This window comes from Chenopodium album, chromosome 12, assembly GCF_948465745.1.
Source record: "Chenopodium album chromosome 12, dcCheAlbu1.1, whole genome shotgun sequence".
In the NCBI taxonomy this organism is placed as follows: Eukaryota; Viridiplantae; Streptophyta; class Magnoliopsida; order Caryophyllales; family Amaranthaceae; genus Chenopodium; species Chenopodium album.
This window is the reverse complement of record NC_137845.1, coordinates 54,977,550-54,995,077: the sequence shown is the minus strand read 5'-3', so window position 1 is coordinate 54,995,077 and position 17,528 is coordinate 54,977,550. Positions and strand designations below refer to the sequence as shown.

General features: G+C 34.3%; 1 protein-coding gene across 2 annotated transcripts; it reads right to left on the bottom strand.

Annotated features, from left to right (window-relative positions):
• Positions 1-5,093: 5,093 nt before the first annotated feature.
• Positions 5,094-17,245, bottom strand: LOC145570646 (uncharacterized). 2 transcript variants are annotated; one of them, XM_081629782.1, is made up of 9 exons: positions 16,515-17,245; positions 11,909-12,094; positions 9,590-9,682; positions 8,443-8,625; positions 8,264-8,366; positions 7,991-8,176; positions 6,279-7,477; positions 5,729-6,131; positions 5,094-5,477 (listed from the first exon to the last, which is right to left on the bottom strand). In XM_081629782.1, exons 1-8 carry the CDS (start codon positions 16,737-16,739, stop codon positions 5,730-5,732), a joined length of 2,577 nt encoding a protein of 858 aa, XP_081485908.1. In that variant the 5' UTR covers positions 16,740-17,245; the 3' UTR covers positions 5,094-5,477; position 5,729. The 2 variants fall into 2 exon arrangements, with proteins under 2 accessions (XP_081485908.1, XP_081485907.1); XM_081629781.1 differs by having other exon boundaries at positions 5,767-6,131.
• Positions 17,246-17,528: the final 283 nt, after the last annotated feature.

Genomic DNA, 17,528 nt, shown 5'->3' with positions numbered 1-17,528 from the left:
GATTAGTATATTAAACTATCAAGTACTTTGTCCGTTTCAAATTATTAATGTATAAAATAGGGTAAAACGTAAGTGTTGGGTTTGATTAGAATAAAAGTTATAAAAGTATATCAACATGACATCTTGTACAAAACTCTAGAGAGTAAGAGAGCTACAAATTGCAAATAAATAGAAGTACTACGTAAGACAATAATGGACTACATTACACATTAACAAAATTTTGGATACCATCCCAAAATCACCCCTTTATATTTTACGGAATTTTATTATAATTATGAATGAATCTTATTGTGACAACGAAAGCTTATACAAAGTATAAACCTATTAAAAACAACTTTAAACTAGTTTTCTTGAAACAAGTTGTTTTAGGTGATATGGCGATCATTTGATTGGATGTACAAAGTTACATTAATTTTTACACTTACAATTCTTAATCTATAGATATTTGTTTGATTTACAATGTTATTATTATACGTTTTGTGTAGAAAGTTTCCCTAGGTAAAGGGGCTAAACGGACTAGTATGGCTTAGATAATCAATATTCTAGTATGGCTTAGCCATGCCATACTTAGATTGACTCGATATTTGCATGTTTAACCGTTTGGATCACTTGATGATCAAGCCATTTGTGAATATTTGGCTCGGTGTGAATTGCATATTAATAAGAAAGCGATAATGAACAATATTGTAGATATTTTTTCCTAGTAAGACTAAAGATTGGATTATTCGGAAAGAAAAATTTAATAAGGATGGCAATAAATTTTATGACATGGGATTTATCATTATTATTTATTACTTCAAGAATTATTTAAGTATTTTTTTACTAGATAATAACAAATAATCCATACGTTGTATTACAAATTTTAGATTACTTTGTACTTACTACTTCCCAAATTTTTTGCAATATAATATTCAACAATTAATTTTTTTTTTTTTTTTAAGAAAACAAGAGTAAGTCTTGTATGTGGCTAGTCACACGGTGTGACCACATTATATATATGAGTAACCTTATTTATTCCTAAGAGTAACCTCATTTTGTCCATTAAAGTAACTCTAATTCATTATATGAGTAATATCAACTAATTTAAAATAAGTAATCCCATTTATTTATTCGAGTAATGCCTTTTTTTGTTATAAAAATTGAAAGAATGATTCCACTTATGTAAGAGAGTAACCCCTTTTTTTATTTAAATGACTCACATACGTCAAGGTAACCCTATTTGCTCATCACCATAACCCCATACTATTTATTTAATTGTTTTATATGTGAAGTGGCAAGCCATATATAAGAATTTGAAAACTTAAATCAACAACCATTAGTAATTAATTAATCGGTTTTTCACCAAATACCCCATGAGTTTTAACTTAATTCACCAAATAATATTGACATTATTCAAAATCACTATATAACCATCAATTATACGAAAATGTCACCACATGTCATTTTCGTTAACTTAGGGCGTGTTCACTTCAGCTTAATTTCAGTTCAGTTCAGTTCAGCTCCAATCAGTTCAGTTCAGCTCAGCTCTAATCAGTTCAGTTCATTTCAGCTTCTAATTTCTTTCTCTCATAAAATATTCATTTCAGTTCTATTCAGTTCAATTCAGCTCCAATCAGTTCAGTTCAGTTCAATTCAGCTCAGTTCAGTAAATGTGAACAAGCCCTTAGTCATTAACGTTAATTATGTCACGTGGCAGCTAGTAATTGTTTCTTATTAATATTATTTGTTTAATTAAAATTAATTAAAATTTATAAACTTATTAACAAAATTAAGAAAAAAGACACCACCAACCCAACTTGTTCCCCCACCCTTACCCCCAGCAGGGCGGCGTCTGGCCCACTTCCCGGCTGCCCGGCACCCATTTATTCTCCCCCCGATGACAACCCCAACCCCAGCTCTTTCCTTTCCCCCTCCCCGCCGCACCTCACCTTAAATTCCTTCTCCCTCCCCGAACCCAAAAACCCCTCCTCGCCTGTCCACCTTAGCCGAAATCCCTTCGCCGGCAGCCCAGACCCCCTCCCCCCCACACGTCGCCATCGCCTACTTAGTATAAAACCACCACTCAGAAACCCTAAAACACCAAAATAGAAACCCTAGATTTTGAGTTTTGGGTTACGGCATACGTGGTGGTTTGGTGGGGTGGAGATGGCACGAGAAGGGGAAAATTATGTTCGCCGACGCTGGTGAGGGGGGTTTGGGAGTCGACCGATGGCTAGGGGAGGATTTTTTGAGGGAGAGTAGGTGGTTTTTAGGGTGCGGAGGTGATGGGTTAGGGTTTGGCTAGTGGCGCGACGAGGGAAGGGGGAGGGTCGGCATAAGGAGGAAAGGCAGGGAGTGGGCCGGCGATGAAAAGCTAGTGTGGCCAGTCGCTGGAGTGGGGGAGAGGGATGCTGAGTGTTGGAGGTGTGGGAGCGGGGCGATGGCCGGTCGCCGGAGTGGGGGAGAGGGTTGGGTACGGTGGTGGGGTTTTTCTTAAATAAATACTACATCCGTTAAATGTTATGTGCAACTTTGGAATATTTTATATCTCACAAATAATAGCCCAAATTTGCATATAACATTTAACGGAGGTAGTAGTTAATTAGTTAGTTAAATAATTTAAGGACAACTAGTCATAGGCTACTACGTGGCATAACTAAACTTAATTACTAATGGAGCTAACGTCGTTTATGATGATTTTTATGTAAAACTGATGGTTATATGGTGAATTTAAAAAATGTTGGTGGTATATTTGGTGATTTAAGTTAAAGCTAAGGGGTATTTGATGAAAAAAAAATTGAAATTTAAAAAGAAAAGAAAAATATGAAATTGGACACATGAACACTTACCAGACCAATCTCTCCTTCTATATTATATGCTTAGTATTCAATTAAAATGAAAAGGATGGTATCTCAAAAAATTGTGAAAATTAATAATAATTGTCAAAATCACTAAAATCAAAATTATAATATCTTTCATTAACAATATATTATACACATTATCTTATCGAAAATAAACAAATAGATAAATTATACGCATAAATTGCCGGCAGGTGGTATAATTCTAATTAAAGTTTTTTATTGAAAAAAATCTATGAATATAAACATGGATGCTACTATGAATAAACACGTAGTAAGTGACTTAAAAATAGTATTCTCCACTCGAGTTGTTTGTGACATTTGCCAAATATGGCCTACATCTAACTTTGCAATACATTTGGTAGGTGATCCTTCACATTTTTTAAAAATCTATATATATATATATTTTTTCCAAAAGTATTCTCTTAATGTTTTTGACTTATTTATTGGTATAAATTAATTGTGTTTGGACCCCATTTGTCTTGATAAATTGACAACCACCAATAATACTTAAAACCTTTTGATTTTAAGGGTTGGAGAATCTAAAAGCTAAGTGAAATTTGTCATGTTGGATTATTTCTCTACCTATAATACAAAATCCTTATACTTTTTGAGATTCAATTTTAGTGTTTATCTATTTGTTTTAAAATCAAAATAATATTGTAGTACACTTTGAGATTTTGTAATTTGTATCGGTCACAAACTCTACCCTCGTTAAGTCGTTTGTGATACTTATATTTTATATAAAAACAAATAATATAATTATATTAGATTTTGTTAATTTTATCTCTAGGTGGATACCTTCAAAACACCAAATTTTTATAAATTTTTACAAATGCATAATTGTAGACATTAAAACTAACAATTTTATGTGAGCAAGTGTGAAAAAAAGGTGTCAATTTTTTTTAAAGTGTATATTTTTACTATAATAATTATGCTGATAGAATTGTCATACAAAGTTATGGAGTTTTTTTTTTTTTTTTTTTTTTTTTGACAAGTATATGGAGTATTGAGTCTATAATTATAGTTTGAGATAGAATAAAGAATGTATCAGATTTTCTGTAAGAAAATAATTTATTAGTTTCAATCAAGAAGATACATCAACAACAAAAATAATCCCTCATTGGCTGTGCCAATCATTTTAAATACTTGATCTTAAAATTAGACTTCTTTCATAGGATTGATGGTAGAGGTGAAATTTGGTCCGACCATCTAATTCCTTCTATTATCAATCTTAGCTTCATTATCATTCGAAGTTGTTTACATAAATAATAAAAATAATAAAAAAATTATAAGAAAAAATTATAAAAATAAAAAATAAAAGATAAATAAAAAATAAAAAAATAATAAGAAAAATTATAAAAATAAAAAAAAATAAAAACATTTTTTCACACAAAAAAAAATTCATATTCGTAAGTATGATTACCCTAATTTATTCCAATTGAAGTATACATACTAGTATACATGGCAGCTTTGTATTAGTCATAATTATATTATATATTCTGTACATTATTATACTACTTATACCCCAATTATGGGAGTAAGAAGACTTAAAACGATCCATTCAGAGGTCCTATATCTTATGGAAGAGCCGTTTTATAACTTATCATTATATTGATTGGACTTTTTAGTATATCCTGCTATTTTTAATTGATGATCATAAGCATGTCATTAAAATTAAAATAGAGTAATATTTGCTACCAGAAAAAGACTCCTAATAATTTATGAGAAAACATAATAATTCTCAAAGGTCAAATATATGAATTTCAGCCCAAAATTTCAAAAGTTATTGTAGTATATTATTAGTGTTTTTTATAATTAATTTTGATTTCTCTATAAAAGAATTGTAGTGTGAAGGAAGATGCGTACTCAAAAAATTATTTTTATTTCACTATAAAAGAATTGTTGTGTGAAGGAAGATCAGTTTACTAAGCATTTTATTTTATAATGTTGGTCCAATAATTCATTGACAGTCCTTAATAAAATGTATGTAATACAAAAGGATTAATGATTAACATTTAATAAAGTGTTCGACCAATGTTTTCGCGACACGAGCATTATAATTCAGTCATGAATCTGAGTAGAAGTGTCACAAATCTACTGAAAATGCTCTTTCAGACATCTCAACACACTTTGATCAAAAACAATAATGCAATTGTGGGATTTATTTGGAATAGAAGTACCTCAAATCTAAATTGTAAGTAAACTTTGGTAAAAGCCAGGGAAGTGGCACCCAATCTCACTATTATCAGCACATTGATCAAAGGGTTTGTAAGCAGTATTCCAGCTTCAGAAAGAATACACTCCTTCGATACTCGTATATGAAGTTATACACTAAACATCTACAAGATTTGCATTTCAAAATTTATCTACAAATGCAACAAGGATTACCAAAAACGGCGTTAGAATCATCAACTAGGTTCCTAACTGTAATATAGCTAACCTTAACTGTGAGCTATGAAAAGTCAACATAATGCAACACAATTTCGTAAAATGTACAAAAATGCCTCTAATTAAACCCCTGGCTGAAAAACCTCTAGTTTCTGCTATGTGGTTTCAAGCTTTCAGCTACGCCACTGTCAAACAGACAAAGGGGGGAAGTCCTCATCGTCTTTAAGGTGGTAAGACTGCAGAGTGAGCCTACAAGTTCCAACACAGGAAAAATAATATTATTAACAGCGAGCTTTCTTGCCAAACTAGTTTGATATTACTGCTGATTTTAAGTATTTCAAAAGCTGTATGATATTAGCTGTGTAACAGACTGGAAATTAGTCTATAATGTTAACTTGGCAAACTGATAAAAAAAATCTAAAATCAACCTTTTTCTTTTCCAAAAGAGAAAAAAAAAAAAGTTTTAAGAATAGAAATAGGGGAATTGATAAGGAACACACCCTAAGTTTGTTGATTTTGTTGGAAGAGATTCAAGTACCTGTCACCATTCACAATAAACACACTCTCTCCATTTTGGCTTCCAGGAGAGGGGACTGAATCGAGTGGCTCACAACTCTCTGTATCTTGGAAGGCGGCTTCCAATGGCGGGTGCCCAGGAGCAAGAGATTCAACAGCCTTCTCGGAAGTATGAACAAATCCATTGACTTCTTTGTAGACCTTACCCCTAGGTGAACTTTCAAAGTAATCCGAAGACTTTGGCCTCCCAACGCCAGGACGACCAGGAGATTGTACCTGTGAGCTTCTATCTAGAGATGCTGGACCACGGCCATTGGTCCTAGGAGACTTCAATTGTCCCTGAGACCTTCCCTTTACAAAGGGCTTTTCTTTGTATGAGTGATGGTTCTGCAAAATGATTAAGCAAGAATCAGTTTCAACAAACAGAGAAAAAAGAGTAGACAATGACATTGATATCGGCGGAAATATGTCCCCGTGTAGCAAATAAACTAACAAATATGAAGTATAATAATCCAGCAGCTAAACTGTGTATACCGTTATGGGAAAATATGTTCCAGTCCCTCGTGCCTTTGGCATCTCATCCACATTATAAGTACCATGTACTGCTTGAGAATTCATGGGAAAGAAGGCAGGTCTGGAGGCATTCATTTGTGGGACAACATCCCGCCTGAAATGCACCGAATGTCGAATTACATCCCACGGAATTTTGGCTGGGAACACAGGAGGCAGGGTCAGATGAATGGGCTGCATGGTCATTTGCAACCCATGATCGAACCACCACCGTCCATATCCCAGATTTTCAAGATGACTGTCAACGTCCCCTGACAGATCAGGGCGGAGTATCGTTGCTTCATGCTTTCCAACAGTCTTAGAGGAAAATTTATTCCGATAAACATAATGTGAATCTCCCAAGCAGTGAGCACTCACGTTCATAGATGAATAACTAGAGTCTGACTCCAGGTTATTGCATAAATGAATATTTTCCTGCTCTCCAGATGCTAAGTTTCTACCATCATGGCATGTGTGTGGTCGTCCAGTAAATTTTTTACTGAGAGTTGAAAGAGAAGAATCTGTGGGCCGCTCATCATCTAAATATCCATTTTCCATCATTCCATTCTCAAAGGGCTGTGAAGGAATTAGGTTAGAATTAGATGCATGATCTAAAGGCGATTTTTTATCCTCTTCTGTATATGGGCAAGGTTTATGACTATGATCAGCTATTCTAAGATCCTGAATCCCATATGTTGCAAGATCAATGGCATCACCAGAATGACGGCTTGCAGAAGCAGAAAGTTCATTCTCAGATAACTGAGATGCTGGCAGAGCTCTACAAGGATCTGCTCCATTTACACCTCTATGGTTTTCAATTTCAATCCTCTCCATATAGGTTCCAGGCCTTCTAAAGTTACTGACTACACCATGTCGTGTATCCCCAGATCCTATACAATATCCAGTGGACTGGTCATTGAAATCGATAGGTACTTCTTCAAGAGCACAAGTATCATCTAACCTGGACTCAGCAACAGATATGAAAACCTCGGGGGCAAACCCATTGCACCCAGGTGTTAATACAAGATCCTGAACATCAGGTCTCTGTCCTTTTCCATGTCTATCCAGTGTGTTAGTAAAAAACTTACGGACTTCTTCAGCTATGCTTTCCTGAGGCTGCAACAGAATTTGACCAAGTTTACGAGCTCCATATGTGAAAGCACTCCTTATGCGGAAGAAGTTCCCTGCACAAATTGAGCAGGCAATGTCAAATTATAGAAAATCATAATAGGAAATTCAGACACACCAATATAGAGCAATTTCAGAATCTGTATCCCAACAGCTCCAGATATGTTGAATTGTCAAGGCAGCCCCTCAATATGAAGTCATCACTTTCACTTCCATCCATGCACCAAAAGTGTCTCAAATGTCCTATAGTTCTACAGATAATCTTCTCATATTAATATGTAGTAGCCAGGAATCCAACGGTTTAACCCTACTTATGTTCCAGAGCTTGTCAAACAAACAATACAGGAAATTCAGTCAAAACAGAAGAGGTAAAAACAAAAGAAGATTTAAATCCTTTAATTGTAAAAACTTAGTGAAAATGCTGATTTTAGATGCCATGAATTTCTACATGCAAAATTTATCAGCAGAAGCATATGAATTCTAGTTGAGGTTCTGTAGAGAATGGACTGATTTTCATATTATTCACCAGAATGAAATAAAATAATGAACTAATAAAAAAAGTCATATACCTCTACTGACACTGCGGCCAAGGTTGTTATTTTCTTTAAGTGGGTCAACTATATTAAGATGCTTCTGCATAAATGTCCTGTAATTTGTCTCATTTCCTCTGGAGGGGACAGAGAATTTCTTCACACACTCCTTCAAAAAATCATCACTCAGCAATAAATCATCCCCGCTGCTTTTTGGACTCTCAGCTGCAAAGTCCAATATACTACAAGAATGAGCATTCTAATGACCTAAGACATTTATGCTTAGCAGAATACCCATTTGTAGCTTCTTACCCACTATTTCCGGCAACGAGGATACATGTACTGGACCATTTAAGCTCACACAAAAGTTTTCCCAGTCAAATTTGCTGAAGTAGTCTAGGAATTTATGTAGAACCTAAAATAGTCAAATTAATTTAGTATGCACCACAAGGCAATGCCCTGAAACAACTTTTAATCCATGATTGACTTACTGCCAAAGGACCGTTCAAAGATGAATGGAAGAGATGGAAAATGTACAAAACCAGCGTCTCCAAGGCATATGTAGATATCAAACCATGATGTGCACCCAGTATACGGCTCTCATAATAACACCAGGCCTTAATCAAAATGATACTGCGCTTAAATAGATGATCTTTGCCAATTAATCGATCCACCTGCAATGATGTCAATATAAATTTATATGAAGTAAACTATGTCACAACGAATCAAGAAGTCAATTTATGTCAATAAAAATCATGACACAAAAAGGTTGAAGTATCCTACAAGCAAGTGAGCACCTTACATTTGAGTTAAATAATAACTAATTGACATGTCCTCAGAGAAGTATGCAAAAATAATAGCAACTCCAGTATAAAAAGCAGAAAACACACCTTGAAACATAAATGGAGGAATCTAGATTTTTAAAGTAATCTTTCAAGATTTAACCAACAAAATGATAATCATTTGTTATAGTTTCTTGGCAGAAAATGGGAACCAAAACACATCTAATGATACCATAAATTTTGTATCACCAACTACCATCACATTGAGGTTCCAATCAAAGCAACCTTTTATGATAGTAGGATACTAAGACGTATGCAACCTTATGCTCTTCACCCAAGAATGAGCTAGGCAGCCCAATGGTATGTACTTCAGAGACAGGTTAATGAAAATAATAACGTAGAAAGATGGAAACGAGATTTCCTTACAATTACAAACGTGGAAATGCAAAAACTTAAGCATTAAATCAAAAAAATTTTGATTAAAAATCCAAAATGGTTTTGTATAATTTCCACAAATATTGTAAGACAAAGGGCATGAAAGCTAATCTTATTTAAAAAGACTTCAGAACTAAATCATCATTTTGGGCGACTGAATATCCTTGAACGATTCTACTCATTCAAAGAAAATGTTTACCCCCACAGTTTCCTTGACTTCCAAGTTTGGGAAACTGAAAACATGACCTTCATGGGAATCTCCATGCTTCATAAGCATCCATGTCCAAGGAACCCCAAAAATGAATTGTGCACTTCAATTGGATATAACAAAATGGCTTGAAAGATTGTATACTCTTTTCACAGAAATTTGCATTCCAGACTCATAAGACATTAGAAATCTCAAAGGTTAAGAAGAACGGACCTCCTCAAGAAAACATAGCGCGCACAAACCTCCTATTTGATTAAACGATATGTCTACAACAATATTCTGTACCAGGCATTTTACAAGCTTAACCTGCAATCAGAAATTCCAAACCATAAACAAATCACATATTTTTCTGGGGAAAAAAAAAAGGTAAGCAAAGGGTATTAGATATTATAGGACAGCAGGAACTAAATTTTGAGATTGAAGATGAAGGAATTTTCTAAAATGCGTGTCACATGTTGCTTAAGTAAAGCTAACAAAAAAAAAAAAAAAACAACAACAACAACATCAACATCAACAACAATTTCTTTTTCTTTGTTTTTTCCAATTTTCTACATCACATCAGTATTGCCTTTGAAACTGCCTAAACTACTACTCTTTCAAAAGGAAGTAAAACTAACAGCATCACAAACTATTCAAAGACCAAACCTTAACCACAACATCACATTATGACATCACTTTCTGTTTATACAATAGTCACATTATAATAACTTCACGACAATAATGATGCATATATAAGGTAATAACTACAGAAAGAACTCAATGCACAGCACAACAGCAAAGAGGGAAATAAGGATATGTAAGCTCTCGATCCTTTTAGTCATGCTAAAACATGGAGTGTCTAGACTCAAGAGTCTAGACAACAAAACCATGAAAAGTCCTTGGATATCCATCTTCAGAAAAGAGACACATCACACTGGGGAATTAATTGACCATGCCAAACCAAAAACAGCAATCCAATTTTAACTCTGTAAACGTGTTGACTTGTAAAAAGCAGACCAAGTGAAGCACTGGTAAGGAGGATTGAAGAGTGGTAAAGAGTTGGGATCACGAGGGGTAGGGGAAACCAAAGAAAACTTAGAAGAGGGTGATTGAGAGTGATATGAGTGCTTTAAGGATTGAGGAAAATATGGTGTTGGATAGGGCGTAGTGGAGGAAGAAAATTCACATCCAGGTTGTGTAATAATTTAACATATATACACGTACACTTTGGTTTAATTTATTTTAGTACTTCTATTATTTACTCAATTCGTGTTTTGCGAATTTTACATATTTCCTTCGCTAACGTTTCTCAAACCTTTATGTTTTTTGCTCGCATGTTTCTCTTCTCCTTTTTATCCCCTTACCACTCTTATAAAACTCTCTTAAATTTTATTTGTATACCCTTTCTGTCTCTCACTTTAAACACCTGTTTTTAAAAAGCTTTTATTCAATTGATTATCTTGTTATGCTCTTGATCCCTTTCGTACAGTTCCTTCAGACGATTCATGTTAGCCGGCCCCAATTCATTTTGGGACTAAGGCTTTGTTTTTGACATAAAAGTGTTCACTTGTCAGCTGCAAACTTCCTTTATAAAGATCCTTCAGAACAACCACACCTATTTATTCTCTCAAAACTAGATAAACTTGTCTTTCTTAACCGTCATCAATGAAATGATTTAGAATTAGAACCCCTATGTTCAATCAGATAACATCATTTTATCTAAACATGTTTGTTCCATAAATTACAATTCATTTACCATGATCCAACTACAATGAAAGAAAACATAGCAGCAAAGTAAAGATAACCTTTCATTATTAAGTATTGTTACCGTGTGTGTGTGTGTGTGTGTGTGTGTGAGAGAGAGAGAGAGAGAGAGATAAAGATAGAGAATTGCATATCCATAATGAAAACAAACGAGGACCAAATAGGCTTTTCACCTCATTTCTCTTTTCTATTTTTCTTCTGTTTTATATAAACAAACAATCCTTCACACTTTATAGTGAACCAGTACCTCTCAAGGGTCAACGAACCTAGCTACACGAGTCAACGCTTGAGAGTAGGGAGGGAAGGTGAGGGAATCTCCACTACTAAGAAAAAAGTAGAAGGTGAGGCTCAAACTTGTGACCCCAAAGTCACAAGGTAAATTTACCACCATCTCCACCAAGTTTGATTGGTAACTAATCATTCACACTTGGTTAAGAGCAAACACTTGGTTAAAAACAATGGATTGGGCATAAAAATACAGAAAAGAGACATAGCATGAAAACTATCAGAACATAAAAGGTTTTACTAAAAATAAAGCACCAGAATCTTAATGGAGCACAATATGCATATAACAAAGTGATTGAAAGTAACCAGCAAGGGAATAGATATGGAATGTCAAGAGTATGAATGAACAGTATAATTGATTCTAATAGGGGGAAAAGACCAAAGAGTATAGTTTTACTCACAGCATTGTACAATCATTGTATCTATTCCTAAGGCAGCATTAAAAAGATCAATCTTATGGACAAAGAAATGGCCATAAATTAAATTTTAAGTTAAAAGATAGACCTCTGCACGAATATACTGCACATCCTTTACAACAAATTCGGAGGCAGGGTTACGATCTTCTTCTACTAGAACAGTGTACACATCATTTGCAAACGCTTCCTCAAAATTAAAACCACAAAATGCAGTAAGATCAATGTCCCCATCAGGAAGATATGTCTTCAATGGTACTGATCCGAAAGGGAAAATCTGACAACATCAAAAGGTAGAAGTCAGCTTTAGACAGCTAAATATCACGTATGTGAGACCATGTTGCAGCTATAGAAACATTACACATGATGCCCAGTTAACGGGGGAGAAAAAAATAAAATAAAATAAAATTATAAATGTGCAATAAACATAAAGCTTCTTGAATAGCTCCAATTATGCTAAGAGTTAAGTTGAGCCTCTACAACAGCTCCAACTTATATATCATCCTTTTGCATGACAGTAAGAAAAGTATGATCAATACTCAAGTCAATGTAAAGCATAGTTATGTGTATGTGATGTCAGTATCTGCATCTTTGCACATCTAGAGCAAGAGTAATCCTTACTTTCTTGAGAAAATAATAAACCAATTGTACTGGAAGCAATTAGCTTCTTGATTTCCCAATTAATACATACAACTTAATTGTATTAAATACACAAAAATTGTGCCCTCCTACACATAATATTTTGATTATTAAATCTTTAATTTCACTATGACTTTACTTACAACTAGCACTTCAGTCAGTACTTCATCCTCTTTTATTATGCTGTCCTTCCCAATCTAAAGTACACAGTAACAAGCCTTTTGCCCTAATCGGCGTAATGTTGCAAGTCACAGCAATTAACAATCACCACAACACCATAACTACAGAATGCAGTGGGAATTTCCTATGGAGAAGGATTGAAGAAAACAATTCTCTTCATTAGATGTATGGCAACAACAACAATAAAAAAATAAAATTAAAAACTAAAAATTAAAAAAACTGATTTTGTCTAATTACCAGCTCCCCTGCCCCGGCCAAAACAAAGGCGGAAGGGGGAAGAGTAAGGAATTATAAAATAAAAGAGTGAAAGCTAGCCATGTCACCAAAGCAAGAAAAAATACGGTGCTTCCTTCATGAACCATAGAAGCTAAAGTTTCCTAGCAATGATTTTGTAGCTGACTCACTTAGTTGGTAAAGCCTCAAGTAGATTCAAGAGATAATTATTTCAGGCTATATATGTCGCCAAAGCAAGAAAAAATACGGTGCTTCCTTCATAAACCATCAATGCTAAAGTTTCCTAGCAATGATTCTATAGCTGAACCACCTAGTTGGTAATGCCTCAAGCAGATTCAAGATATAAACCTTTAAGGAATATAATTCGATATTCAAAGATATATACTTAACCTCATCCAGCCAAATGGTACAACTGAGGGAGCAGATCTATCCATGTTCAGATATAAGTATATCCACCTAAGCTTGTAAAGGAACAAGTGCTTCTTATGACACTTCTTTCCAACAATATTACTATAACATGTTTTCCTGCAAAAACATTGAACATTATGCACATGTTTTGGGACACACTTCTAAGTTCTACCACATTAGATACACTCTGGTATGTGAAAGAAGATGGAGAAGATAGGATGGGTGGTTTGATAACTTCAAGTAGAAAGTAAAAAAATCTTCATGGGCACTTGAGCCATTGAACCTGTTTCCATAAATGCTAAAAGCCTTCACATAGAATCATTGTTTAGAGACCTGGTAATTTGACATCTATTCAAAGGGACATAATTTGTCATATTAGCCAATTACTACTTTTCTAATAGGGAATATTGTGACTTACAATCTTCTCAAAATACGCTAAAGACCTGCCAGCTAATTCATTTATACATTTTAACACTACCTTGGCTAAAAAAAACCATAATCACTCTCTCTCAATTAATGAATTCAATATTATAATTTGTGAAACCATAGACATTAGCAGTTGCACAAACTTCCTTGCTGCAGAGAACCCTTCTGTCTCCCTTCTCATTTGCTAAAGTTGCAAGTGAGAGTTTGATATTAATATAGATTAGGAAAGAGTAAGGCAAATTATGAGATAATGGTGGTCAGTAATGAGAAAGAAGAGAGTTACTGCATTTCAAGAGTAAAATTAGATCTCAACATTAAAAAGGGAGAAGATACTTACATAGCCTTCAATTTTACAGGGGCAAAAAATTAGGGATTCCATTGGCCGGAATTCGAACATAGGCAGTTTTATACTACCTCTGTCCCTTTTTGTTCTTTATGCTTTCCAAACAAGTCAATTCCTTTTTGTTCTTTAAACTTTTAATTTATTCCTTTTTTGGCAATGATTGTTTATTATTTTATCTTCCCATACCCTACACAATCACCCCACTATTATTCTATCCTCCCTTACCCCACACAACCACCCCACTTATTCAATAGCTTATCATGAATAACCCCGATTCCATGCATTTGCCACATGTTGCCCACTATTTAATTGTCTTCTTCTTGTCTTAGTTCTTATGAGAATAGTAATGTCAAGGACATCGAGGAATGGAAGTAGTATATGAAAGTGTCTTTAAAAAAAAAAGCTGAAACGTCACAGAATTGGCACATTTACTAGCTTTACACCGCTTCTTAATTTTATATGGACAACAATTCCTTTAGCATACCATGATGATAACATAAAATTGGTTAAAAGGCTACAAACATATACTTTTCAGTGAATTTTTAGCACCATTGTGTTCTATAAAATCCATAGATCAGCATCAACAAGCAATAGCTATGAGTTTCACTGAGTGAATGACCTCTACTTCACTGTATATTTACTCCAAGCTCCTGCTTACCCCTAATATTAACCCAAGTAATTCCACCACATCCCTCCAGCATAGTGTCTAATTCATCCAATGTTCCACTGTTATTCGTTTCACCATTAATTATGTTATCTTCGAAACAATCTTTCAATGATTTTTAAGCTTCTGACTTGTAAGCGATGTGATTAGACAAGGACCATTTAACCAATTTTATAAATTAAAAAAATAAAAACTATTGAACTAAAATATAGTATAATGACTCCCATCAAATACATGCTCATTAGGCCATAGATAGATATCCCTTGCTACCAAAAACCCACAAACACTACAGCCATGAAAATCCATATTATGTAAAGGTGCTCTCAAACATGTGTTACAGGAAGCAATCCAAGGGAAGATGACTTAGATTTTTCTGTGGGTAGGACTACAAGTGAAATAGAGTTTTACTTTGTTAGAATATAGGAACCATTAGAATAATGCAAGAGTTAACGACAGAATACAATGCATGAAGACTAAAAAAAATAATTCCAAACAATGCCGCAAGTATTGAGAGCGCAGTCATCTTACCACTGAATCAACAAGTTTTGTTTTTTTTTTTTTTTTTTTTTTTTTTTTGAATAATGTATTAACAAGTTAATAGTTTCAATATGTAGAGCTTCTCTTAAGTAGGTTCCAATGCGGAACTTTCAACATTAAGCCACAATTCTAGAATTATTTTATATTTAAAAAAAATATAAAAAAAAAAATCATAAGTAGGCTCAGGTTTCCTTGCAAACCTATCTAAATCCTCTACAAAACCAATTTCTATCAGGAAACATGAGGCCTACAGTACAGTTCATATGGAGCCAATGGAGGAAAGGATTTGACAAAAAATTATCCAACCAAACTCACCAAAAATGAGCATTATCAGAAGATCCATACATTGTATTCAGCCATTGATCCAAAATTAATCAACAAGAATCTTGGGAGGGGAGGATATCATATGAAAAAGAAATATCTCAGAAGCCTCATTCTGACAGAAAATTATCCCAACCAAGGACCTTTAATAACCATCTTTAATGCGCAAAAAAAATCATTTTCCCTTCAATAGAACACTCGGTCATAAACCCTTTTCCCTTCCATAGAACAATCAGTCAAGAACACACATATCTAGTACAGGATAGCATGTCATGGACACTGATTCAATCAATCCCAGATTAATTCCAGCGTTCTTCGTCAAACACATTACGAATCCAGGCATAACCATCACCATGCAAGACTTTAAAAGCATATATCTATGCTTAAGAACCATATTCTCATGAAGGGGTCTAGCCAATAACCATCTATTCTGAAGAACCATACACACATCACACATGTGTCATGGTCTCGTAAAATCATGCAGGATAATTTGACAAAACAAGCTGAAGAACCCCAAGGGACAGCCAGTACCACCCTTTCAGCAGATTACCACGCACTTAACACACACTAGCGAATAATTACATTCATAAACCATCTCAACAAATCACTCACCCAATGATAACCTACTGTAACAACAATAGCTATTCGAAAAAAATCCACCCTCAGCTGCCAATCATCGAATTCCTTCCTCGAACTATTTATTAACAACTTATTTCTTATCTAAAACCCTACTCATACTCATCACTCAACCCTTTTTCCAGCATTCACAAACATCCCACAAATTGAACAAAAATACACAATCACCAAAACTAACAAAAACACAAGTACAATCATTTTACATACACTATATAAAAAACATAGATAGTAGGGATTAATCAATCAATTAATTAATTAAGCATCAATTAATTAATTAAGCAAAGAAAAAAAATGCAGAAAATTTCTAACCTCACAACCAAGACAATTTCTAAGAAGCCTTTGAACATAATCAACAACATCTCGTCTCCTCTCCTCAGAAACAACAGAGGGTTGAACCTGCAATATTATTTCATGGGTCGACTGCTCGGCCCGGGCCCACACTTCCGGGCTAAAGGAGGAGAGAGAGAGAGAAGAAGATGATGGTACCGGAGATTCTTCCAAAACGACACCGTTTGGTTCCCGAAAATCACCCATTCAGTAGAATAACCTTATTTTCCCCAAAAAATTAAGGAAAAAAAACCTACAACCTCAAACCCCCCCAAAATAACACAAACCCAGAAAAAATCATCAACCCACCAAAACTATATAAATCAAATTCTTGCAAATGGGTCAATTAAAAATCGGATTTTTGGATAAGGGTTTGATGCAAAAGAGGGAATTATCAACGGAATCGAATCTGGGCACTAGCTCAAAATGTCGAATTATTTACCTAAAATTAATCATACAAAAATTAAAAAAAGATCGAATGTCGAATCCAAATAAAAAAAAAGAGGGGAATTAAAATTTTTTTGTTGTTGTATTCAAACTTATCATCAGCAGAAGCAGCATACAAATCCCATCAATCTGTCTCGATTCTCCTCTTCTCTCTCTATCTTTCTCGATCTTTTTCTCTCTCCTCGAATTTTTTTAATTTTTTTTTAATTTTTTGGGTATAAAATTTTTGCCCTCTTTAATTTCCTCCGTTGTTGTCTGTGTCCTTGTCTTTGTCCCTGTTTAGTGTTTAACCTTCTTCTTTTCCCCTTTGTCCAATTTTCACACCTTGACCCTTTTCGTTTTTCTGGTTTTTTTAATTCTTCTTTATTTATCATTAGGCCTTGCGTAAATTAGGTCTTCATATCGCGTAATCGCTTAATTGGTAAATTTATACTCCGTAATACGTCTAAATGTGTCGTATTGGCTTGTACTTGTGCTCATGCTCATGTTTAATTATTAATCAAGTTGAAAACCTTAACCCTAGCTAACTCAAGCTAAGAAGTATATGAT

Bases quoted from the DNA above. Each gene is read 5' to 3' on its own strand.
- LOC145570646 (XM_081629781.1), bottom strand. From the start codon at position 16,739: ATGGGTGATTTTCGGGAACCAAACGGTGTCGTTTTGGAAGAATCTCCG. The intron at 8,626-9,589 runs GTCCGTTCTTCT...ACATCATTGCAG, and splicing joins CGCTATGTTTTCTTGAGGAG to GTGGATCGATTAATTGGCAA. The intron at 8,177-8,263 runs GTAAGAAGCTAC...TGGACTTTGCAG, and splicing joins CTCGTTGCCGGAAATAGTGG to CTGAGAGTCCAAAAAGCAGC.